Source organism: Pagrus pagrus (assembly GCF_965226575.1).
Source record: "Pagrus pagrus genome assembly, chromosome: 11".
NCBI classification, from domain to species: Eukaryota; Metazoa; Chordata; class Actinopteri; order Spariformes; family Sparidae; genus Pagrus; species Pagrus pagrus.
Window position 1 is genome coordinate 33,634,405 of NC_140195.1, and position 27,551 is coordinate 33,661,955.

The following is a 27,551-nucleotide window of genomic DNA, read 5'->3' on the forward strand; positions in this document are numbered from 1 at the left end:
CTTACCAATCAGCCACCCATCTCCACCAGCTCCTTGAGCCAGACGCATCCCCACAGAACTATTCTGCAGCACAACGGAGTTGTGTGCGCCCCCTGTCCAACGGGCCACGACATTCAGAAGATGGCAGTTTGCATCTGATATTATTTGGAGGTTAATAGAGTCATGCAGCCTTAGGTTGAAGAATGGGAATAGATCTGGAGAGGGTGCTTTGATCCATATGCGTGCAATCTACAGCACCAATGATATTTGGCACCACAGCAAAAAAGGCATTCTTAATCTCTACCTGCTGGATCGCATTGTACAGGAACGATATGTACTGGGGCATGAGTGATATTATTGCTTTCAGTACTCTTGGAAGCACAAACCTCAAAGAGGACTGTGAAATGCCTGACCTGTCTCCTATCTCTCTCTGAAATGATCCTGCAGCCAAAACTGTGTGTGCGCTGAGTACTTGGAGGTGTGGAGACAGGGATTTGACCGGCGTGTGTTTCCCCTAAGTTAAGGCTCCAGGTTATTGCACAAATCCATAAGAAGTACTCGTGGCAATCCGAACAGCTCGGCAGCCATTCATCTGTCTCATCAAACAGATTGGTGTGATTTCTAAAAATGTGCTCTCTGTGTAAGGCCTGGTTTACCAAAGCAGCTAGTATCAGTAGTTAAGCTATGATTCAGGTGCTAAACGCAAGCAAACATCCCAGGGTCTTTATAGTCTTAATTAGGATCAATTAACCAGTAGTATTTTTACCACGAATTAAACAGTCATTAAAAGTCCTGTAATCTAAATTTCATTATATTATGCGTTTTTTTATGTTTCTATAATTTAAAACCTATGTTTCCGTGCATTGGACAAACAAATTGTGGACTGTGTAAATGGGATATTTTTCTCTTTTCTTGGTAAGAGTGCTCTCAACCACTCAAAAATAGAAGAGCCAAAGTAAGGAAACATTGGTGAATCCCAGAAATCAATGGATACTAACAAAATGAGAGACAATCGTGGATATAAACACCACCATTACACCGACACCACATACAGTACTAACATAACCCTGAAAGAGAAACTTGTCAATGACCTGTATTCACTACCCTTACGAAAAAGAAATTTATTCAAGTGTGCTATTAGTATACTTCTTTTAAACTAAAAAATAAGAAAGTATGCTTTCAGTTTACTTTTCATGTACTAATCAGAGATATACTTAACAAAATTATACTTAAGTATACTTGGCTTATACTGACAAGTATACAGAAAAGTCTAAGTATATTTGGCCTATACTTGTACTTAATCTTTTGATCAAGATATACTTAAGAAGTGTTCTTGTCTTATATAGAAAGTTTAAGTATACTTGGCTTGTAGTTGTGCTTACTCTTATGATAGAGTAGCCTATTTAATACTTTTGCGCACATATTGGCTTCTTTGAGGTAGTACTGGGGTGGAATAGCTTGAGTAAATAGTACACAAGTGGAACTGAAACTGATCTTATATGTACACAGTGTTATGTAGGTTAGCACAAAGGTAGCAAGCAGGTAGACAGATCTACACTGTAAAAAATGTCAGTAGATTTTACGGTAAAAAACTGAAAGCTACTACAGTAAAAAACTCTCAAAAGGTTAAATAAAATGTTTAGAACAGCGAAACACCGTAACTATATATAACAGTCAAAACTGTAAATTTTGCACTGTTAAATACTCCTGCACTCAGTTTATAACAGAAAGATGCTGTAATTTACATTACAGTCAATACTGTAATTTTTGCATCTAGTTTTTGTAAAAAAAAAAAAAAAAAACAACATTTTGTCACTGTTAAGTTTACTAACCTTGTGTTCATAACAGATATATGCCGTAATATTTAACAGCTAACATAACAATATTTTGCATTTATGTTTTGGATAATAAAATATTTACAATTTGTGGCCGTTAAATGGAGGCCACTCTGTTTTCCTAATATTGTTTTTTTCCTAATATTTAATTATGACACATCAAAGTACAGTGCCCCAGAGGTGTCAGGCCAAATACAAAAGCCACAACACAAATACAAAAGCCACAACACAAATACGAATACGATTATTGTGTTGTGGCTTTTGTATTTGTTTTGTGGCTTTTGTATTTGGCCTGACACCTCTGGACCACCGTATCAAAAACCAACAGGTGCCTACCGTGTTGGGAACTGAGGGAACACAGGCAGTTTGTGACAGTTTCAAGGTCTCCCTTAAACTCTGTCACTACTGTCCCATAAAAACAAAGACATGTAATGTACAGCTTCACAGGTTCACGATTCCTTGACCCATGTGGATCTAAAATCCAGTTCAACAAAGGTCAAATTACAATTACATTACAACAATTTGTAGGAAGTGGCAAAATTAAACGAGTTGTAATTAACATGCATTTCACATTTGAGTACAGACGCTTTTTATATACAGTACAGACGCTGGAAAGAAAGGCGCCTAATTCAAATAGCAACGTTTTCATCTTTGCCGTCCGATCAGCAACTGCGCTCAGCTCCGCCTCTTTAAGCTCCACGACTCACGGCGCTTCATTCTGGTCACGTTGCTGTTGAATGACATTGACCCGCTAACGTCTCCGTCACGAAGCGAAGCAAGCGCAAGCCTACTGTTGATTCACAGTAAGTACATCCAATGTTTTTATTTTCTGATCGAATGGTCATACATTGTATACTTCCATTCATCACACCGGCTAATTTTATGATTTCGTTGGCGAGTCATGACGTTTTTCAGCAACTTCAGTCTTTGTAGCTAGCCAGATAATTGATGTTAGCTAACACTAACGTTGGTTATAGACTGACGTTAGCTAACGCTAACGTTGGTCTTGCAGCTACTGTAACTGTAAGTTAACCTATTATTACTGCTCTTGGTAACGGCAGCGTTACGCCTGTGTATATGTGCTTCAGTAGCACAGTGTATTATTATTACATGATCCCATTGTGTGTGTTATAATAATGTTGTGGTCCCTTTAAGGGGTGGAGCAGTGCGTGAGTGCGTAGAGTCTGTGTGTATAGTGGAGCAAGCGGCAGGTGAAGTTGGAGCAGACATTAACAGAGCAGAGAAAGAGGTTAGCCATGAATGTACAGTTCAGTATGTGGCCAAATAAACGCACAAGCTTCTCCAGACCACATAATGTCTCTCCTATTGTTTTACCAACTGCTGTCTGGCAGCGAAGTGAAGTGAAGGGTGTTAGCCCTGAAGCTAACCGGCTTCAGCCCAGGAGGAAAACGTACTCCCCTGCGCTCTGCCACTACGGTCTGGGAGGCGAACAGGAAAGGTTGACATGTGTTTACCTGTTCACGTTCAGTGTTCATTTGTTTTGCTTAGTACACTTGTACAGTTTACTGATTTAGCCTACTGTTAACCGGTCGTCTGGCTGCTTAGTTTATGACTTTAATTTAAACTACTTCCAAGAAATAACGGACCTTATCAGCCAACCTGAAGCTTACTAGGAAAGCTGTTTATGTCTGCAGATACAGTATGGTCAAGTCAGTACAGTATCTGAATGCAAAAACGACAAGATAACGTGGCCACTATGTTTATGCTGTGATTCATAGTTGTAACCACAATTATTATTTCCATGTTGTTTTCAGATAAGCACTAAACCAAAGAGCCACAAGGCAATGGGAGAGGGGGAGTGGATGGTGAGACTGAGGACATTCACCAGCTCTGGGGGTTTAGCCTGCTGGAGGAGGCAACAGACCAGCCCAGAGGCAGCGCAAATGGCGTGATCTCTACCAGAAGGTAAAGTATAGCAAAATATCCACTTATTACTCATGACCATGCATAAAATTGCATAAATATCCCGCATATTCCATCTATTTTTTTAAGAAAACGTGCCGCCTAACCAAGGATTTTTGCCCGCAACAATCACAAAAAAACTGACTGACTGACTTGAGTGTCTCACTCCAGGCTGAATACAATTCTGATTGTTTCAGATTGAGAAATGCCCCATGCAGGCCCGTGGACAGACCAGCCTCTTTAGCGGGTCCATGGCCTCTAGTTGTGGATTTCACACTGTTAAGGTGAGCTTTAAAAGAATTACATCTTGCATGTCTGTTTACATTGCTGTTATGCTGTTGCAGTTACAGCACATGTCATAATGCTGTTGTTTTAGCAGCCTGCCACTCAGTCTCCTGCTGATGTCCAGCCTGCGGTCTCGGTCTCGGCCCTTGATGCGACTGATAATGCAGCCCAGTGGTCTTTCCTGTGTCCCCCTCCAAGTTTAGCTATGGTGAATATTGTCGCAGTAATTAATGTCTTGTATGAATTGTTTGTATGTGTTGCATCATAAAATTAAGTCATCGTTATTGTTTCTCCTTCCAGTTCACTAAATCACGATTTGGTGGAGCACAGTCGGCCTCAGTAAAACCGAATTTAGTGGCTAGGACTCCCAGCCCTTCTCCTTCTCCTCTGTCCCCTGTGAAGACCCCAAGTCCAACTTCATCCTCTGTGAGGACCCCCAGCCCTGCTCCATGCTCTGTGATTGTGATTTGAGTCGTCAATGTTATGTTATATTTCGGCATCCAGTACAAGATTTGTTTGAAAATTTGGATTTATAAAGAAAACAAATATGTTCTTAATCCTGAGTATGTCTTGTGAATTTTTATATGTGTAGTCCACTGGTAGTGTACATATGAGTTAACTTCAAGTCCTCTTAAAGTACATTTAAAGGTATATTTCCAGTATACCTAAAAAGTAACCTAGTAGTATACTTTAAAGTGCAAAAATAATATATAAATAGTAAACTATAAGTATGATGTTAAGTTCACTTAAAGAAAACTTACAAGTATGCTTGCAGTAAAAAAAACTATTACACTAGTAGTTTACTGACAGTATACATAAAAGTGTACTTTCATAAACTAAAAAGTGGACTAGAAGTATATAACTAGTAAACTAGCAGTATATCTATAAGTTCACTTGCAGTATACTTCAAAGTATACTTTCATAAACTAAAAAGTGGACTAGAAGTATATAACTAGTAAACTAACAGTATACCTATAAGTTCACTTGTAGTATAGTTGCAGTACAAAATAATACTTAGATGTAAACTAGTTGTTTACTCAAAGTTTACTGCTCTTACACTTCAAATATACTTGAAAGTATACTTTGATAAACTAAAAAGTGGGCCAATTTAGTCCCAAGAAGTATTGAAATAGTACACTTAAGTATACTATTGGTACATTGATATTAGTATACTTACTAGATAAAGTATACTTGGGAAATATACTTGAACTTTACTTGATAAAATAAACTTGAAGTACACTTCTTTTTCGTAAGGGTATTCATTGTATAATCATTGTAGTGCATTAACTTGCCCTATGTATTTATGTTCTGTCTGTGTTTTGTCTTACATTGATAAAATATTGGAAAAAAATAGATGGACCATCTTTCCTCACTGCATCTTAGCCTTTCTCACTTTTTAAGTTTGTGTAAACTACAGGTTAGGGACTTCCTTTTTCAAAATACAAAAATGGAAATTATCGTTTCTCTTATCGGTATTCCAGCAGGTAATTCTCTATCTGTATCAGCTGATAAAAATCTATATTGTGCATCCCTAGAGGAAACTATCTGGTGCTCACCATAAACAATTGGCCTAGTCCCTCCCAAAGGCTCCAAGAAGATGTTCATAACTATTATTAAATTTATGACTTTTCATTGTCAGGGTTACCAGTCTCTACGTCAGCTCGTCAAGCTGTCGAAGCTCGAGGTGCCAGAGGAGATAACCAAAGTCATCGAACCCATCAAAGACAATGATGCGGCCATCCGTAACTACGGAATCCATCAGGCAGTAGAGATGTGCCGTGTGCTGATGAACAGTGGCAAGGTACCAGGGCTCCATTTCTACACGCTGAATCGAGAGGTTGCCACCATGGAGGTGCTCCGACAGCTGGGCCTGTGGATAGAAGACCCCAGGTCAGTAATCCCTCTGTCTGCTTAATATTCTTTAACATTAAATCCCTCTCAGTCAACAGTGCCCAGTTCAAATCTGCTTCAGATGACCTAGCAGAACATAGAAATGCCTCCAAAGCTTTAAACTTGTAAATCTGCATTTTCTTTTAATTATATAACATATATTTAATATCTAATCACATTCCACATGTTTGTATATGACGGTATGGCAAGTCTATGCTAAATCACAAATAAATGATAAAATTGATATTCAATGCTCTTTTCCACTTTACTATACCTTTTAGCAAGCATTAACAACTTAATGGATCCCAAAATCTGCAGAGATAATTAATATATCTAACGCTGGGACAAAAGTAATTTAGCAGCAATGCCAGAAATTGATATTTATCAATATCTCTGGTATCTATCTCATAGCCCCCATGATATCTTGCACAAATTATGGACACTAATCCTTTTTCTTAGAGCGATTGGTATGGCATATCGTTCATTCCTACAGACCTGCGTCAGACTATTTCCAAGTAATACTACTAACACTATTATCATGCTTAGCTCACTTGGTTAATATTTCTAAAGCCTTGAAAGTGTCGACTGTGGTTCACTTAAAGCTCTGGTCTACGATCTGAGAAAGATTTGAAAAAAAGCATCCCCCCCACACACACCCCTCCCCTCTGTGCTCCTTAATCCCTCCCCTCCGCGCTCGTATCGCTCTGCCCTCGGAGCCACCCGCGACACACACCCCCCCGCAACAAGCACCAAGAGCAACAAGCCGGCCAGCAGAAACCAAATACAGCCCAGCTTTGAATGCGGAGTAACGATGTCGGATTCACAGGTAAAGTTATTACAATGCACGTTGAAACTCACGTAAATCTTGTAAGTCATTAAAAGCTAAGCACAGCTAAGCTCCACAGCCAAGCTAGCTTAACGTCATTAGCATGTTACAGCTACGCTACGTTACAGCTAGGTAATAAGTTACTATTTATCAGCAGCTAAGTTAGCCACTTCTAAAAGTTATTGAGGGCCAAGAGACTAACAGATTCTGCCGTCAGCTTTAATTACAACGATCGCTTCCACATTGTGGCTGAAAAATAAACCTTCATGAGCCTCGGACCAGCTGTGTCCCAGCTGTTGTCTGAGTAGCACCAGACCGCGACACAAACGTGCCCCGTAAACCATAATCTAATAATAATAATAATTGTTATGACAGATAAGACTCACAAATACACACATCGTAACGCCTATATGATAATCCATCATATTGATTTAGCAAAGGCTTCATTGAAAACAAACGGACAAGACCGGGAGGAGGGTTAGCAAAACAGCTGAGTAGTGACCGGGCGAGATGTTGTTATGGAGAAATAAATCCAGACAAATAAAATAAAAATCTGGAAATAAATCCGTTTCATTCATCCATTCATTCATCTTACATGCATTACTTGCTGCTTCATTTAGCTGCCACGAGCAAATAAATAGGCTTATTTGGTGTAAACATAACAGCAATGTTAGCTTGTTGTTAGCTCACAATGCTAGCATAGAGGCTAACGTCTCCGTCGAACAAGTAAACAAGTGTTGACAATACTGCAGAGACAGAAATTGTCTCGACCGTCTAATAACACAGAAACAAACTAACGGCAGCTTTCACAGTCATAAGCCAGCATCGGCATGAAAGTTATCTGTGTCACAACATCCACAATAAAGACAAAGATTACCTGTTCAACAGAAACTCTGCTGTATCAGCATCGGGTCCATATCTTCACGGACCTTTCACCACCGTTCAAATGATGACCCGATGTTTACTCGGGTTTGAGCTCTCTGTGTTTCACATCGCCGCTTTGTGTCTTTTCAGTGACAGACTTTCTTTCTTTGACTCTTTGTCGGTGGGGCAAGCAGAGGCAGCTGAACTGCTCAGGGCAAAACAAATCTCTTGTCCGCTTGTAGTTTCAAATGTGGAAGTGGGTTGGGACCAGACGTGAGCAGGAGCAGGAGAGTGAGCGAGGGGATTGGATTGGAAAATTGATCCAATAGGAGCCATCCGGACCAGATGGCTCCTATTGGTCAATTTCTTTTCAGTTTTGCAGGTGCTAGAGAGAATGAATTTATTTGGTTCCTTTTACTCTTCACATTGTGTAGGTCGTACTATTGGACCATAACCACCATCTAAATGATGTTAATAATAATGACAAATCTTTCAAATCGTAGACCATAGCTTTAATGATACTTTGTTACTTTAAGATAGTCTTGCCGAGGTTTCATCAATTCATCTCAGGGCACCACCCTTTAAAGCTGTTCTAAGTGTTCTTGTGTGTGTGTGTTCTCTCCTTATTGGATGTGGGCAGGGATACTAAAAAATTTATTTTTTCTTTTACTGCAAAAGCATTGGAAGGAATGTCATGGGTTACTGACTAAACACAACAGTGATTACTGTTGAAAAATAGAGCTACTTAACACTTACTTGATACTTTTAAATAATTCAATTTCAATTCTAGAGGTTGCTACTGTGTTCTCAATTTGTGTACAGTGACTATAATATTCCATACACACAAACTCACATGACCAAGATTTGTATAAAGAAAAGGTTTATACTAACAACTTCACACAACTAATAAAGAACTACTAAAGAAACATTCTAATTTGAAATGTCCCAGAGTTTCAGATCTTATTTTCTTCCAGGCGGCCTCTTCCCTGGGCAGTGAGTGCCCATCCCAAGCGAAAGGTAGAAGATGTTCGACCCATCTTTTGGGCATCCAGGCCCAAGAGCTACATCTACAGAACCCAGGACTGGGATGAGTTTCCTAACGGCAGATGGTAAGCTCAGTCATACTGAACAGATTTAATTTGATGAAACTTGAATGTCAATTTTCTCATTAATGCATTTTATTAAGTGAATAAATGTTAAATTACTATCAACATTTTTACTTTCTTAGTTTGGGTTAATACAGAGAGTTATGTGAATTGGTGTGAATCCCACTATCAAATGACTAAACGGTGTTGACCACTTCAGGGGGAACTCCTCATCTCCAGCTTTTGGTGAATTAAATGACTACTACCTGTTCTACCTGAAGAGCAAGTCATCCAAAGACGCACTGCTGCAGATGTGGGGTCAGGAGCTGATGAATGAAGAGAGTGTATTTGAGGTCTTCACGTGCTACATTACAGGTCAACCAAACAGCAGTGGACACAAGGTAGACGAGATGGAACAGTGATAGTGTTTCTACTAGGGCTGACCCAAATGCTTCGAAGCTTCTGCCGTTGTCAGTGGTAATCAGTGTTATTAGTATTTAACTAGTATTTTAAAGGAGACATTGTATTGACTCCACTGAAACAGGAATAAACAAATACAATAAATAATGGCCAAATAAAGTTTGATATCCCGTCCCACCCCTTGTGTAATTCTCACTGTTGCTTATAAGCACCAAAAATGGTATTTGGTACAGCCCTAGTTTCTACAACGTTCACGAATGATATCTTTCTACACATTGCACTTGATCCTTTTCTGCTAGGTGATGTGTTTGCCATGGAATGATGAGCCTCTGGCCCCAGAGACCAACCTGATGAAAGAAGAGCTGGAGAAGGTGAACAAACGAGGAGTCCTCACCATCAACTCCCAGCCCAACATCAATGGCAAAACTTCGACAGACCCTATAGTAGGCTGGGGACCTGCAGGAGGCTACGTCTTTCAGAAGGTCTTGTCTTGATTGTGTCTTTTTGATGGAGTGCTTAGCAAGTGGGCTGTTTTTGTCTGGTACGTTACCTTATTCCTCTTGTTTTAAATCCAAGGCCTATCTGGAGTTCTTCACCTCCAGTGAAAATGTGACTGCTCTCCTCAAGGTACTGAAAAAGTATGAGCCCCGTGTCAACTACCACATTGTTAATGTGCACGTAAGTTTAAACAGAAAGCACACATAATTCCATGTTTGTGAGTGTATATGATCATTATGTCACTAACTAATGCATATTTCTGTGTCCAGGGGCGTAACCTGACCAACGCCCCTGACATGCAGCCAAACGCTGTGACGTGGGGGATCTTTCCTGGCAGGGAGATTGTTCAGCCTACTGTAGCGGACCCAGTCAGCTTTATGTATTGGAAGGTAAGACCTGTTAATGTGCACCAATTATTTAGGGATGTACAGTCTTGTTACAGTGGCTTCTTTTGGAAACATTTTTTTTTCAAAAACTCAGAATGTAGTAGTTATTGAATGGTCCCCTTGTAATGGAAGTAACCTAATCACTAAGGAGACCTGCCAACCTGTACATATTTTGCATTGCAGGTACTCATTTTGGTATCAAAGTATGCTGGTATGTTTTGTCCCTCTAATGTATGCAGAAAGCTGGTCATGCCTTGAGAATTTCATGCCCGAGGGGCAGAACCCTATTGAAATTGTGCCGGTTTATTATTATTATTAGGGCCCGAGCACGAATCTCGTGCGAGGACCTATTGTATCTGTAAGGATTATTTAGGGCCCGAGCAGGGAACCTGCAAGGGCCCTATTGTAATTGTAATGATTATTATTAGGGCCCGAGCAGGAAACCTGCGAGGTCCCTATTGTTTCTGTAGTGATTATTAGGGCCCGAGCAGGGAACCTGCAAGGACCCTATTGTTTTTGTAGTGATTATTATTTATTTATTTATTTATTTATTTTCCCAAATGATCGCATTTTTCACTGCCTGAACATACCCCAAAACTCACCAAACTTGGAATATATGTCACACCCGGCGAAAAATTCTACAATCTGTTGTTGTTCTGATTTTCCACCACTAGGTGGCGCTATAATCAAGAAAAGTGCGTTTTGGCTAATAACTCCCACATACTTTGTCGCACATTCAAATAACTTATATCCACACGTTCAGTCAATTCTGCTGAATCTCGTGATATAGGCCACGCCCACATCCGCCTACCGTTTTTTTTCGCTAGCTCGCGAAATGTCGCAAACCTACTTTTTCGAACTCCTCCCAGGCAATTTCACTGATTTGCACCAAACTTTGCACACACTGTACGTTCCCAAGTTCTATGGCTTGTAGTTTCACTATCTTTTCCTACAGATTTAACACCACAGACTTCACATTCACTCAGCAGCATCCTCATACCTTCAACAGCCTGCGTTGTGCCTGGTGGGCGTGGCCGTGTGGTCAATTTTGATCCTTCGCCATCACGCAGGAAGTCCTTATAACTTCAACATGCAATTTACCATCTGCATCAAATTGGTCACACATGTAGAGGGGCTCACCCAAAATACGTCTCTGCATCAATACTACGTCATATCTATAGTGCCACCCACTGGACACAGGAAGCCACTGAAGGTGTCACTGTTGTGTTTTGTGTGACACGAATCCCATTTAGGTAGGACATTTACACAGGCAAGGGGCAAGCACACATCTGGGCGTGCGGCTTCTGACGGCGCCACAGCCCAACGTACGTGGGGGGGCGAGGGCCCGTTCATCACTGCTTGCAGTTTTAATTATTATTATTATTATTATTATTATTATTATTGTTAGGGTTCAAGTCGAAGGGCAAGATGCTATTGAAATTGTGAAGGGCGTATTTATTGGTGCAAGTGGGCATGGCCCATGACATTATAAATAATTAATTGGCCATAGCTCACTAACCATTGGTCCAATCATCATTAAACTTTGTAGATATCTTCAGGCTGTGGGTGGGAATAACCCAAAGATTCCACTGAATGCATGTCCGCTGCATTTTGGCTCCGGTACAGTTTTGCGCTGTCGTCCGGCAACCCCCACCGGCTGCATTTTGAGTCCGCCGAACAGCTGGAGTTACGAGACCGAGCAGTTCCTGCGATAATTACATAATCACGCATGACTGCAATTATAGGTATGTGCCATAAACACAACAACACGGTTGTGTTCCCAACCGAAGGATTAGAAGAAGAGCTTGGATTTGTCTCTTTTTTTGAGGTTTTTGTGCTGGCATCAACACAGTGTTTTATTTTGAAAAAAATGTTATATTGTTGTTTCGGTGTGCGACTTCCTGTCTGCTTTGTGCTGAATTCGGCTGAATTGCTGAGTCATGCTCCAGCATCCACCAGAAATAGAAGTCCTGCGTATCTGCTCCAGAGGGCTGCGGACTGCCGGAGCTGGGACGGAGCAGATACGTAGCGCAGCGGACCCAGTGGAAGTTAACACATAGATTATAATGAAACCTAACAGCTCCGCTGCTGTGGCAGAGCCGTACAGAGCGGACCAATTGACTTGAAACTTGACACACAAGTCCAGGTGATAGAATTCTACAGAAAAGCCTTCAGAGCATACAGGTCTGTGGGATTTGTGCTAATTAGCATAAAGTCAAAAACCCTGAAGTGACATCTACTTTTTCTAATTTTACTCAGTCAGCACCAAATCTGGGATACAGCTTTGTGGCTGAGCCTTCATCAAGCTATAGCTCAACATCTGATCATTTCCTGTGCCATGGTGATAGTAGAAACAGGTTCAGGCGCAATTTCCAAATTTGTCCACTTTTGTGTGGAGAGAAAATGTCAACAAAACAGAAAATGTTCTGCTGTGCACTCTACCCTCCCGGAGTCCCCCAATAGTGGCTGAACCATGGTACTCCATTCTCCATTCTGTATTTGTGCTTCTTTCACTCCAGAAGAGAGATCTCTCCTCCTCATGATGCTGTTATCAGGGGCAGGGCAGCTACAAGGGGCGGGGCAGCTCTCTTGGCCAGCATACACACAGACTGAACCCTGCACTAATGGCAGTGTGCTCAAAAATCTGGTAAAATCACTAAAGCCGACGTGGACAAGGCTTGTTGTCACAAATGCGACAATGCTTGCTGTCACAAATGCGACAATGCTTGCGGTCACAAATGCAACAGGTCTTCAGCATTTGCTGGTGGAAACACAACAGAGCAAAGGTGCTTTACTACATATAGGTGGAGAAATGCCCAGACTGCAGAGCTTGTAGTTCATATCTTGTTTCCTCATCCACCTCCAGGTGTGTCACATCGTGAACTTAATGATGTAGAGGTACCATTAGTCCTCTGATTTTAAATCTTTCAATATGGTGCGTTCGCACATTCTGTCAGAAATGGTTGGTGAGGAATTCACACTTTCAGTTTAAAGGAATAGTTCACTCTAGAACGAAATTCAGTCATTATCGACTCACCCTCATGCTGATGAGAAGTCCGGTGTAGTTTCTTATTCCTCAAAGTGCAGCTGGAGACCCCCAAAAAATCATGTTACATAATCAATCAATCAATCAATCAATCAATCACTCAAACTTTATTTATATTGCACCTTTCAAACAAATCAAAATGCAATCCAAAGTGCTGTACAAGTGATTGAAAAAGAAATAAACATGGTATTAAAACAGATTTAGAGACTAATGCACACCAATTGCAATAAAATGAAAAGATAAAAGAATAAAAGAAAGAATAAAAGATATAAACAAGCAATAAAAATAAAATGGGATAAAATATTGAGCCTGTAATACTGAGCCTGTATCGTAGGCAACTGAGTCTAGTTGCCGACGATACAGCGCTAAGACATTTTTAAAAATTATTAGACATTCTTATTTTTATTAGACACATTAGACACTACATAAAAGCCAGACTAAATAGATAGGTTTTTAGTTTACGTTTAAAAGTATCAATATTTCTAGCTCCTCTCAGATCCTCCAGCAGGCTATTCCAATGGCTCGGAGCGTAATGGTTGAAAGCAGCATCACCAAATGTTTTGTTTTGATTTGTGGAACAGCTAAAAGAAGAGAGAAGAATTTATTGTGTTTTGTGGGAGACCAGAAAGGAGAGCGTTGCATTAGTCTCTCTGTGTTGCTCAGACAGAGAAAAGGCCTCGCTTTGGAAATGTTTTTTAAATGATAAAATGCTGTTTTTGTGATATGGCGTACATGTGCCTTAGAATTAAAATCTGAGTCAAAGATCACAATCTGTGTACCCAACGTTCTTTCGTTTTTTCGTTTCAAAACCAAATTAAAAAAACAAAAACAAGTTTGTTCTTCTGTTTTTCTCTTTTAAACCCAGAACGAAAAAACGGGAAAAGCAGAATAACACAAAACCACATTGTGTGCCTGTTATTCTGTTTTAAAACAAAAACAGAATAACGTGAAAATTAAGTTTTTGATTTTTATTGTTTTGTTATTTTGACATTCTGACCGGAAGACAACGCAACACATTTTTATTTCAAAATAAAAGCATTTGTTATTGTAACCTATTTGGTCCGTGCACGAAGTATAAATGAATCTCCATTGTTCACGTTGTATAATGAAACATCCCATTTTGGGGGGTATTTCCTATTTCATTGTCGTAAGACGTGTAATGCTGCTTGTTCCTTTATCCAACTTGATATTTCCGCCACTTTCCCACAACTGAGAGAGATAATCTCCGGGATTTTCAAAGTAAACACACCATGTTTGAGACGCTGCTGCTGCTGCTGCTCATCAGGCAAGTTAGTCAAACTTTTTTTTGTTCACCTTATCCACCAAGCGTCTCCAACCAAACACTGTTTTAAATGTGTTGACCTGCCAGGAACGTAGTTAGCTGTTAACTTCAGAACATAGCCAATGCTAACAATGCTATTTTGTTTGCAGGTAAAGTTGCTAGCTCTTGTAGCTAATGCTAACGTTATGCTAACCTTACTCGTTTGTTATTATCAGCTGTTTTGCAAGTCATTTTAATATGTGTCCATCTAAGTCTATGTGAAATACCTACAGTTATGCTACAAGTGAGTTAACTGGGCCCTGCTCAGTCATATAAGTAAGGCTTAGGGGTGTTTTGATATTAATTTTGATGTATTAAACTGTAGTGTGGTCTGTGTTCACAAATGTATGTTACCAGCAGTGTTTGTGCATGCAGACAGACTGCAAAGTAAAGAAATATTCCAAATAATACAAATTAATGTCATGTATCCCTATAATTAGTGAGTAAAAACTAAAGCTACAATTAATACACTGTTCATCTGTGGATGTACAGTTGACACCATCAAAATAAAGAGGAAAGAAAGTCTTCGTCTCAAACACGGTGTGTTTACTTTGAAAATCCCGGAGATTATCTCTCTCAGTTGTGGGAAAGTGGCGGAAATATCAAGTTGGATAAAGGAACAAGCAGCATTACACGTCTTACGACAATGAAATAGGAAATACCCCCCAAAATGGGATGTTTCATTATACAACGTGAACAATGGAGATTCATTTATACTTCGTGCACGGACCTAATAGGTTAGAATAACAAATGCTTTTATTTTGAAATAGAAATGTGTTGCGTTGTCTTCCGTTCAGAATGTCAAAATAACAAAACAATAAAAATCAAAAACTCAATTTCACGTTATTCTGTTTTTGTTTTAAAACAGAATAACAGGCACAAAATGTGGTTTTGTGTTATTCTGCTTTTCCCGTTTTTTCGTTCTGGGTTTAAAAGAGAATTTTTAATTTGGTTTTGAAACGAAAAAATGAAAGAACGTTGGGTACACGGATTGATCACTCCAAGATTTCTGGTTTCTCAGTTTGGAGGCCAGTTTCTCTCTCTGAGCCTTGAAACCAATGATCATTACTTCCGTTTTGTCCTGGTTGAGCTGTAAAAAGTTCTGTGACATCCAGGCCTTAATATCTAAAATACAGTTAAAAAGTGAGTCAATCGTCCCAGTGTCATCAGGAGACACGGCCACATAGAGCTCAGTGTCATCTGCATAGCTATGGAAAGTGATCCAGCGTCTCCTGATGACACTGCCCAGGGGACAAATGTACAAATTAAAAAGTAAAACTGATCCTTGTGGTACCCCACAGAAACAAGTCGCCTATGGATACAAAAAGTTTTCTTCCACAAAGATTCAAGTAAAACCAATTTAAAACAATTCCAGACAGGCCAACACGCTCACTTAATCTATTTAAAAGAATCTAGTGGTCCACAGTATCAAAAGCTGCACTAAGGTCAAGTAGCACCAGAACCGCCACTACTTTAAGTAGTCTCTTTGCTGTGATATTTTCTAAAACCTGACTGAAACATTTCTAATTCAGTGTTTGAGTTAAAAAAACGTACTTAACTGATTTAAAAACTAGTTTCTCTAAAATTTTGCTTAAGAATGGGAGATTTGCAATCGGTCTGTAGTTGCTCATCGTTAAAATATCCAGGTTGTCTTTCTTAAGAAGGGGCTTTACCAGAGCAGGTTTAAAATCTGTAGGGAAGACACTAAGCTGTAGGAAGTAATTTACAATATATGTGCATGTAAGTATGTCTTCAGATACAGTACTAAAAATAGTTTTAAAAAGGGAGGTTGGGACTGGATCAAGTGAACATGTGGAGGGCTTCGGTCCTGGTACTACTTTCCTAAGTGTTTCAGCATCAACCAGGTCAAAACATTCCAACTTTACATCACATTGTACAATGGATAGAGGTTCAAGTGCAGTGTGCATGTTTTGCCTGCAGATACCTTACCTAATGTTGATTATTTTCTCCCTAAAGTAGCTAGCAAACTCTTAACATGAATGTTGGTGTTTATCATGTCTGAGAAATATTTTTGATGTGATTTTCAAAATGCCTCGTTGTAGTTTTTAAGTTTTTCAGTGAGTATGTTGTGTCGGATTTATAGTTCTGTTTTACGCCATCTGCGCTCATCAATTCTGCATTCTCTTTTTAGAGCTTTGGTTTGATTATTTTTACATGGGTCAACCTTTTTCGTAGTTATTTTCCTGGTTTTAGTTAGAGCTACTGCGTCAATTACGGTTTTCATTTTACAGTTAAAATTATTCACTAAGTCTTCACAGGATGATGGTAAGACATTATTATTGTAGGTTGCAATTTTTGATGGATCTGTATACTGTCACTGCAAGGAGAAAGGGCTGAGATTTTTGAGAAGTTGCTTAATATTCAAAGTCCACATCCCTGCCCTTCAGTGTTTATCGGTATATTGTAGCTGTGCCACCACCTTTCCTACCCTCTCTACTTGAAAAAGAAAAACTGTAGCTGGGTGGACAGGCCTCAATCAGTGTGGCAGGTGCATCTGGGCCCAGCCAAGTCTCAGTCAGAAAAGGTCTAGATAGTGATAATTTATGAGTTTGTTGATACAGAAAGCATTGTTTGTTAATGCTCTTATATTAAACAGTGCCATGTTGGTTTCTGTCCGTTTTGCAGCTGAAAAAGAGTTCCCGTGTATGTGAACTGTTACCAGGTTTGGTCCTTTTTAAAGCTCTGTTGGCTTAATTGTGTCGAGCTGAGATGATGGGTTTAATAAAAAATCAACTGAGGTGGGTGGGGAAGCAGTTAGTCATGCTGTTATACATTGCATTATGTTGTGAGCAAGAACCTGTGAGCCCCTGAGGTTGGGGTGCAGTCCATCACGCTTAAAAAATGTAGGGCAACCCCAGAACAGATCGAAGTTATCAATAAAAGTGAACTTAACATTTCTACATGCAGTTTTTAGCCATGAATTAAGAGAGAGAAGGCGACTGAATTTTTCTATGCCCCTTTTGTAGCTTGGCAGGGATCCTGAGATGGCAATGTTTTTTTCCAGTTGATTTTAAGGTTGGTGAGAAAAGTTTTAAAATGTTCCTTTTAAAGTTTCTGACTCAAGGTGTAAAAAGTTGTGTCGTTGCTGCCAATTATGTGCCACCACAGTTCTCACGTTGGCATGTTGTTCTAGCACCACTGGAAGCTGAGTGTTGAGGTCCAGCACATGGGCTCCTGGGAAACAGTGGATGATGGATTTGTCTGAGGGGAGCGAGCGCCCCCAGATAATCGAGCGCCCGATCACCACGGTGGAAGCAAGCGATGGTGGAGGGTTTGGTGCAGCAGGGGGATGGTGTTCGGGAATGAGTCCGGGCTCAGTACTGTAAAACAGTTTTCAGCCTGAGCTCTGGACGAGATGGTACGGGGCGAAGGATTTCACTCAGTCTTCCCCGCTGCCCTCTGTCACCCGCTCGCTTCCACTGATTTTTCCCAGGGCATGGTGTGGAGCAGGAATCAATTGAGTGTCCCACCGCTGGAGCTGCCATGGCAGTGGTTAGTGGTGGAAAGTGTTCTTCGGCCAGGGTTTCCACACATGAGTCTGGAACCGGGAGAGTTGATGAGAGGACTGGTGAATGTGTTCCAGTTAAAAGTTTCTTAAAGTTTCATTGTCTCTTTTAAAGCAGTGTTTAGTTCTGTCATTTAACAGAGGTTCATGTGCAAATCAATTAGCTTCTCCTGCAGTTCTTTTGATTTTGTCACATTTGGTGCAGTTAAAATTATCCATAAAATAAAAAATAAAATAAAATTGAATACAATTTAAAAAGATGTCACAATGTGTTAAACTAATAGTCTGCTAATCATAACTGAAAACACTGCTCTATTAACAAATAATATAGTAGTGCCATAGAGATGTGGTGTATTTAAACTAGGGATCGACCGATATGGGTTTTTTAGGGCCGATACAGATTTTTTTCCATCACCCTTAGCCAATGACAGATTATGGACTGCCGATTTTCTTGGGCCAATTTTTGGAGCTGATACTGCTTTTGCTCCCTCAATTTACATTAAAAAAAATGACACAATGATAACAGGTCTCAAGTTTAAACAAACATTTATTGAACAGTAAAATTTAAGCTTAAGCTGTAGCATAAATAAAACAACAACTATTGTACACAGTAGGATTAAACAGCTTTGTTCAACTTTACACCACACCTACTTTCAAATGAAAAAAAGTGCTTTGGTGGCTCACTAAAATGTTGCCACACCGGGTTCTTGCGTTCTGCCATCTGTATGAAGAATAAATAAAAACACAGATTAGTCTCAATCAGTATCAATATTTTTGGCATCATGTTACATTCATATCACCCATATCATCACCTTTTCATCAATATCTACAACACAGCCTTGATGATGCATTGCTTGCTGATAAGACAGTTATAATTAATTTTTTCTGCACAAAATAAAGTGATCATATCTTAGGCTACTATGCTGTCAGGTTTGGCAACACCAGAACACAAATCAGCAGGAAAATAAGTGTGATGTCAGAAGCACATTAAGCAACAAAATGATCAAGTTTAAGTTTTAAACGGCATTATCAACTTTAAAAGGAATAAATATTCAACCATGTACAAAACATTTCTCTCACAGTTTCAGTTAAATCTCTCATCGATGTGATGGCTGCTCCTCCCCAGTGAGACGCGCACCCCCCCCTCCACATACAAACACACACACATGTCAGCTGAGCTGACACTGACTGAAAAACTCCACCACTGCTGGATTGATAACGGCAGCAAACGGCTCTAAACACGTTTTCACGAAACACTGACACAAATTAGTACTACATATAAAACATTTCTCTCATCATTAAAGTTCTTCTAGTACACGCTAAAGACCTCTGATAGCCCCGCAATGGCTGCTCCACTCTGCTCTGCTGAGGGAGAGAGCACGCGCACACACACACACACACGCACACACACGACACGCATCTTAGCCCGGCGTTCGCTGATTTAAACTCCTACAAACACCATGGAACTGAATTGACAACTTTGACATTACTACTAATATAACTTCATTACTAATATTTCAACTAAGTTTAACAGTTAGAGGCTAATTGAAATTTTAAAACTTACCGTTGTTCTGAAGCAGCCTCCTGGGCAATGCCGCTTTCAGCACTCTTCCAGTGGGGGAGGGGTAACGCGTCTGCATGTGCTGCAGGGTCTTCCGGCAACACAGAGCTGCCCGTGGATGCCTGTCTGTAAATCATGCCGCGGAAAAAAACATCGGCGAACCCACGCGCGAATTGGCCAATGCCGATACGCATAAAAAACGCAAATATCGGCCCGATATATCGGTCGGCCGATGTATCAGTCGATCCTTAACTTAAACTTACATTGTCACTGACTACTGAAGAACAGACCAGCCAGGTGAGTGAATTAACCAACTATTCACACACTGTACAGTCACAACTAAACAAGCGTGCATGTGCACAGCATATGAGGCGGAATAAAGAGGCGTGCTGTGATGCTGATTAATGCTTCATGATGAATTTCTATATAGCCGGCCCCACATTCATATTTATGAATGTGTAGAAATACAAAGTCCCTGCTGTTGTTAGGGGTTGCTGGAATAATAAAATAAAATCTGAATTCGATGCTTTGTTCTGCCAGTTGTTGCCTCAATGATGGCTCAAAAGTCTCCAGTGGCTCCTTGAGCTCTCTCTCTCCTCCAAGAAAGTTGGTGCCTCTGTCGCAGAAGAGATCATATGGCTTGTCTCACCTTGCTATAAACCGACGTAAAGCCAGAGGATCCAGTAATGAAGATAGATAATGAATCTCTGTGAAAACTCGTTCAGGGCCAGCATGGAGTAAGCAATCATCGTTGTCTTTCACCAGAGGTTGGTAATTGGGTGCTCAGGGCTGAGGACAACAGGATACAGGTTTGGTTTCTGAGGTTCATGTTCTTCTGTATGCACAGCAGGGTTTACTGGCCAGTGAGTTGAGGACTGATACAAAATTAGAGGCTCTTGTCTCCAATGGGTTTGCTGGATAGCCTAAGAAGAGTCTTTCCATGAGCAATGTCATCAGCAGGGATCTGATCTAAGATGATCTCTAAGAGTTGGCTTTGGTCTGCTCATGTATTTTGGCAACTCTTGTGCCAATAATTACTTTGTACTGGTTTGACTGTAACCAGCTCAGTTCAGTTAGCCCGGTTTGTGGTACGTTTGCAAGCCGGGCTCGCGTGAGTTCTGCACACCAGGCTGGGCATTGACAACTGATGCTTGGGACCGACACGTGACCTTGTCATAATATATGACACGTATGTGTCCCTCTGGATGCTCTACCTGCAGGTAGGCCACTGATCCATACGGTCAGGCTTTATAAATGGAATTATGGTCAATATACATTGCCTGGCCAAAATAAAAGTCACCACCAGGATTTAACTAAGCAAAGGTAAGAGCCTTCCATTGGATAATCACTGCAGTGGTTGATATGTTTTAGCAGGCAACAAGTTATTTAAACCCAACTGATGCAGTCAGTAGCCTCTCATTTCTTAAACAACCATGTCTGAAGATATTTCCTGTGGTCGTGGAAAAGATGTTACTCTGTTTCAGAATGGTCGAATTATTGGCCTGCATCAAGCAAAGAAAACAACTAAGGAGATTGCTGAAACTACTAAAATTGGGTAAAGAACTGTCCAACGCATTCTTAAAACCTGGAAGGATAGTGGTGAACCATCATCTTCGAGCAAGTAATGTGGTTGGAAAAAATCTTGAATGATCGTGATCAGAGATCATTTAAACGTTGTGGTAAAGTAAAATGGTAAAAAATCTACAGTAGAAGTCACAGCTATGTTTAATAGTGAAAGTAAGAGCATTTCCACACGCACAGTGTGAAGATTACTTGGGACTAAACAGCTGTGTTGCCTTAAGAAAACCACTAACAGTGAGTCCAAGTGCTGTATCATAGGCAACTGGACTTGTTTCAGTTTCTTGAAGACGTTTCACCTCTCATCCAAGAGGCTTCTTCAGTTCTAACTAACTGCAGGGGAGTTTGCAGGCTTTTACATTCTGTGTGGGAGTGTCCTTACAGAGTCGTTAAGGACACGTGTGAGCTCTGAGTTTCAGCCTGCAAACTCCCCTCCCCCTCCCCTGTTCCAGAGTGATGGCCACATCAGGGTAAGAAGAGAGGTGGATGAAGTGATGCACCCATCATGCCTAGTTGCTACCATACAAGCCTCTGTGGGGTCAGTGTTATGATTCAGGGTTACCTCAGTTGGTATGGTAGTAAGTATGTGCCCAAAAAATGAGGTCACCTGACTACCTGAATATAATGAATGACCAGGTTTTTCCATCAATTGATTTTTTCTTCCCTGATGGCACAGGCATATACCAAGATGACAATGCCACGATTCATCGGGCTCAAATTGTGAAAAAGTGGTTCAGGGAGCATGAGACATGATTTTCACACATATGATTGGCCACCACAGAGTCTAGACCTTGACCCCATTGAGAATCTTTTGGATGTGCAGGAGAAGACTTTATGCAGTGGCCCGACTACGCCACTCTGGGCAGAAATAAATGTTATGACATTGCAGAAGCTCATCAAAAGGATATTACGATGAATTTGTGCTGTAATCAGAAGTTAAAGGCAGTCCAACTAAATAGTGTCCAAAAAAAACTTTTTAATGTCAAAGTGAAAACTGATTTCTACAAAGTAATGTCAATTAATTACAAACATATAATGTAAAATAAGTGATTGCCTAAGTATTCACCACCTTCAAGCAGGGGTGTAGCAAGCTTTTCAAAAGTATGGGGGATGGATGAGGTCTTTCCAGTTAAACGAACTTGTTCCAGATGCCTTAACATTTGCATTCCCTCCTGCTCAAATCCTTCTCTAAACTGCATGTCAACAACCTCTAGAACTTTGTAGAATTTAGTCCTGTAGTAGTCAGAAGGGGACGCATGTACATGTCCAGGAGCACTACCTGTGAAGCGCTGAGGTGGGATACGGACACGAGGAGAGGCAATAGGAGTGAGATGGAGTGTCTCACACATCCTTGCTGCCTCTCATTTACCCATTCACACACGTATGAAAATATCTGGAAAACAGACAGGTACCACAAACAAGGTATGTAACGTTCTCTGATGATTTTAAATGTTAACTACTCACCAAACCCACGTATGTATTTTTCTAATGTTTTTATGCGATATTGTGCACAAACACTTTCCCATAAATCAGCAAGGTCATAGTAAGGTTATAGGTCAGTACGTGAGATAAAACAGTGCAAGGTAATGCAAGGTATCATGGTTAAATGCAAATGATACATTTTACTACTACAATGTGCATTGCTGCCAAACATAGTGTGTAGTCTGATGGCCAAAAAGCTACTTATTGGTCTCATCAGACCCAAGAACCTTCTTCCAGTTGACCTTGGAGTCTCCCACATGCCTTTGGTTGAACTCTAGTCGAGATTTAATGAGCTTTCTTCACCAATGGCTTTCTCTTTGCCATACTTCCATAAAACTTTGACTGGTAAAGAACCTTGGCAGCAGTTGATGTATGCAGTCTCTCCCATCTCAGCTGCTGAAGGTTTCATCTCCTTCAGAATAGTCACAGGTGTCTTGGTGGCCTCCCTCACTAGTCTCCTACTTGCAAGGTCACTCAGTTTGTGAGGACGGCCTGCTCTAGGCAGATCTACACATGTGCCATATTCCTTCCATTTCTTAATGATGGATTTTACTGAGCTAACTTTCACTTCATGAAAAGTGGGATTTTCGGCCCCGTAAACGCCCGGAAATCTCCTTAATTTTCGGCAGTTAACGACAATTTACAGGCTGTGAACGTGGTGTTCGTCTGTGCCGAAAATTGTCGGAAATGAACCATGACGTATGTGGAGCTCGCGGAGGTGCGAACGGCTCTAATAAGCATATGAATAGCAGTGAAACCACGCCAGGCCAGAGGATGTGTGGCCTGGCTTGAATTTCCTCACTCAGGATTGGATGAAACCACTACTTTTAAACACGAAAAATCACTCGTGATTGGTTGGCAGATCTGTCACTATATATATATATATATACAGTACAGACCAAAAGTTTGGACACACCTTCTCATTCAATGAGTTTCCTTTCTTTTCATGACTATTGACATTGTAGATTCACACTGAAGGCATCAAAACTATGAATTAACACGTGGAAATATGTACTTAACAAAAAAGTGTAAAACAACTGAAAATACGCCTTATATTCTAGTTTCTTCAAAGTAGCCACCTTTTGCTCTGATTACTGCTTTGCACACATTCTGCATTCTCTTGATGAGCTTCAAGAGGTAGTCACCTGAAATGGTTTTCACTTCACAGGTGTGCCCTGTCAGGTTTAATAAGTGGGATTTCTTGCCTTATAAATGGGGTTGGGACCGTCAGGTGGATACACAGCTGATAGTCCTACTGAATAGACTGTTAGAATTTGTATTATGGCAAGAAAAAAGCGGCTAAGTAAAGAAAAACGAGTGGCCATCATTACTTTAAGAAATGAAGGTCAGTCAGTCCGAAAAATTGGGAAAACTAAGTTCATCCGAGTCACCAGCCTCAGAAATCGCAGGTTAACAGCAGCTCAGATTAGAGACCAGGTCAATGCCACACAGAGTTCTAGCAGCAGACACATCTCTAGAACAACTGTTAAGAGGAGACTGTGTGAATCAGGCCTTCATGGTAGAATAGCTGCTAGGAAACCACTGCTAAGGACAGGCAACAAGCAGAAGAGACTTGTTTGGGCTAAAGAACACAAGGAATGGACATTAGACCAGTGGAAATCTGTGCTTTGGTCTGATGAGTCCAAATTTGAGATCTTTGGTTCCAACCACCGTGTCTTTGTGCAACGCAGAAAAGGTGAACGGATGGACTCTACATGCCTGGTTCCCACCGTGAAGCATGGAGGAGGAGGTGTGATGGTGTGGGGATGCTTTGCTGGTGACACTGTTGGGGATTTATTCAAAATTGAAGGCATACTGAACCAGCATGGCTACCACAGCATCTTGCAGCGGCATGCTATTCCATCCGGTTTGCGTTTAGTTGGACCATCATTTATTTTTCAACAGGACAATGACCCCAAACACACCTCCAGGCTGTGTAAGGGCTATTTGACCAAGAAGGAGAGTGATGGGGTGCTGCGCCAGATGACCTGGCCTCCACAGTAGCCGGACCTGAACCCAATCGAGATGGTTTGGGGTGAGCTGGACCGCAGAGTGAAGGCAAAAGGGCCAACAAGTGCTAAGCATCTCTGGGAACTCCTTCAAGACTGTTGGAAGACCATTTCAGGTGACTACCTCTTGAAGCTCATCAAGAGAATGCCAAGAGTGTGCGAAGCAGTAATCAAAGCAAAAGGTGGCTACTTTGAAGAACCTAGAATATAAGACATATTTTCAGTTGTTTCACACTTTTTTGTTAAGTATATAATTCCACATGTGTTAATTCATAGTTTTGATGCCTTCAGTGTGAATCTACAATTTTCATAGTCATGAAAATAAAGAAAACTCTTTGAATGAGAAGGTGTGTCCAAACTTTTGGTCTGTACTGTACATTACAAATTAACAGTAGCAGTGCAAACAGTATACAGTGCAAATGGAGTGGAAGTGAAACAGTGCTGCTGCCGCCTCGGAGCTGGAGGTAACTAGCAGCATTCTGTCCGAATCTGGTCCATTTTGCAGACGTCTGTGGTGCGTTCACGTTGGGAATTGCCTCTAATCTCGACTGCAGCGAGGCACAGAGCTTGGTCTTACTGTCTTACAGGCAGCTGGAAAACAAGTAAAGGAGAGTGGTATTAACAAAAAAACGTAAGTCACAGTAAAATTAAACAAGGAAGGAACAGGAACAAAACAGTAAAAGTTACTTACACACAATGGCGTCACTATCAGCGTCATGTAAATCTGGACTTGCGGACATAGCTCCGAGCAAATAGGAGGTCACAGCCTCGTTATGAGACGAGGTTAGTCTGTGAAAACAAAATGAACGGTTAAGATCGGTATCTATTAACGTATCTGTTACCTTATACAGCAGAATGAAAGCATATTCTTTCAATCTTACCCTTGCTCCGGTTCGTAGCGCTGTCCGGGCTGAAGAGAAACTCACGCAGCGCTATCTGGCCCTGTCGGGGTCTTTGTGTTTGCCGTCGGTCTCACAGCTCCACAGGCTTGCCCCAATGCAGGTGGTGGGAGAGAGCAGGATGATGGACAAGCTGTCATCACTGCTGGTGAAGGAGTCCCACCCCCTGCAGGTCACTATCACAGCACTGGTCAGCTCCTTCAGTGACCGACTGATACACCCCAAGTGTGTGAAAGGTCCTTCCTTCCTGCTGCTGTCAGACTGTACAACCAGCACTGCTCCCAGTAGACCTCACTGTGCACTCTGTCCAATTTGTGCAAACCAGAAAGTGTGTGGATAGTGCAGAGTTTTGTATTGCAATTTTTAATACCCATATTTATTATTTATTGTTTGTAAATAAAAATGCCAAACTGTGTATACTTGCACTGTCCATATTATAAATACTATGTCATATTGTAAATACCAAGTTCATATTGTAGATACTATGTATATACAAGTTAAATTCTATTTCTTATCTCTTATTATATTGTTTATTTTTTACTTTTTATTATTGTTTAAGTGTGATACTGTCCTTTGGCAGCTGTGACTAAGAAATTTCCCCATTTGCGGGACAAATAAAGGAATTCTGATTCTGATATTTATGCAATCAATTATTTTTCATTATATATTTTTAATAAATTGACATTACATGTAGAAATATGTTTACACTTTGACATGAGTTGTTTGTAAATGTTTTGTACATTGACCATGATTCTATTCATAAAAGCAATAAAAGGGAAAACATCCAAGGGGGTGAATACTTCTTTATAGGCACTGTATATCTCAATATGTCAGAGGGAGAGTGCCTCTTAGGGTCAACCCTTTTGGCAGTTAGCCGTAGCTCACATGATGTTGATTGTTGAGCTGGGTGAATTTAAGCAATTGTCCACACAGAATGAAGTGTGAACTGTCTCCAGAAGATCCTCCTGGCTGCTTTGGTCATCTCTGACATGCCGTTGGACAGCATAGATAGCACAGCAAGGACTACAAGCTGTGCCAAAAGGGTAGTACACGCCACTAATAAATATCGGATGGTCTATTTCTTTCCATATCTTGCCAGAGGAAGTGGCAAAGTAAGAGGTCTTCTGGAAGGAATCTGATTTGGTGAAACATACTACGTAATCAGTACTCCATCTATTTTGACACAGGTGGTCTTTTCTTCAAGAATAGAAAATGCTGCCTGATCTTGTTTAGATCGTGTCACCTCCTTGTCATTGCGAGAGGGCAATACATCATCTGCCACAGTCTCTCAGCATGCTGGTGCGGGAGCATGCCTATGTTCCCACAGCCCTATGTTCCTACCCTAACCTCTTCCCCTTCCCTAACCCTAACCACTTCCCCTTCCCTAACCCTAACCACCTCCCCTTCCCTAAACCCAAACCTCTTCCCCTTCCCTAACCTTAACCTCTTCCCGTTCCCTAAACCCAACCCTTCCCTTTCTCTAACCCTAACCCTAACCTCTTCCCCTTGCCTAACCCAAAAAGTGTGGGAACATAGGGCTGTGGGAACATAGGCATGACCCCGCTGGTGCGATTCAGAGTGAGGTGTCGTAAATGAGTGAGGTCATGAAGGCAGGAGCTGTCTGACCCTGTTGGTCCAAAGCCTACTGGCTGGATAGGGGTCATTACGTGTGGATGGTCAGATCCAATCAGTAACCTGGGCTGCACTTTAGTGAAGGTGTGTAGAGGGACTCGTCTCAGGTCGGTGTATTTTCTTATCAGTGTGTTTGCTGGAGCTAAAGCTCAGTGTTCAGTTGCAGTGAAGGCTTGGCAGATGGAGTGATACGCTTGCGGCTGTGTGTTGACACTGACAGACACCTCAAATGACACCGCCATTCCTTGGACCTTGACTACATTGTGTCTGATGGTCTTCAGGTTAAGCAGCTCCTCTTCTGCAGTTGCAAGTATTACAGTCCATTCAGACGTGTCATCTAACACACCATGAGTGTTTTGTATTCTCTTTTGATGGTGGAGCTGGACAGGTACCAACTTTAGCATAATGCGACCTGAGTGTCAAGAATGATCCAGATACACTGACAGTGCATATCCACATCTATATCCATATCCAGTTGGCAGGGTCAGTCCAGAAGGATCAACCAG

At 41.0% G+C, this 27,551-nt stretch overlaps 1 protein-coding gene and 1 long non-coding RNA gene across 6 annotated transcripts in view; both read left to right on the plus strand.

Annotated features, from left to right (window-relative positions):
- Window positions 1-27,551, plus strand: part of mthfr (methylenetetrahydrofolate reductase (NAD(P)H)) — a 67,598-nt gene that overhangs the window by 38,963 nt on the left and 1,084 nt on the right. For all 5 annotated transcript variants that reach the window (XM_084366875.1, XM_084366874.1, XM_084366878.1 and 2 more), the window contains 6 exons: window positions 5,662-5,912; window positions 8,577-8,711; window positions 8,908-9,088; window positions 9,407-9,589; window positions 9,684-9,785; window positions 9,875-9,994. In XM_084366875.1, the coding sequence (XP_084223001.1) occupies window positions 5,662-5,912; window positions 8,577-8,711; window positions 8,908-9,088; window positions 9,407-9,589; window positions 9,684-9,785; window positions 9,875-9,994 (972 nt within the window). The remainder of the gene's footprint in view (window positions 1-5,661; window positions 5,913-8,576; window positions 8,712-8,907; window positions 9,089-9,406; window positions 9,590-9,683; window positions 9,786-9,874; window positions 9,995-27,551) is intronic.
- On the plus strand, window positions 2,428-4,513 carry LOC311265287. The gene is made up of 4 exons (XR_014623563.1): window positions 2,428-3,740; window positions 3,935-4,021; window positions 4,117-4,230; window positions 4,323-4,513. It is a non-coding gene; the product is annotated as an uncharacterized lncRNA (long non-coding RNA).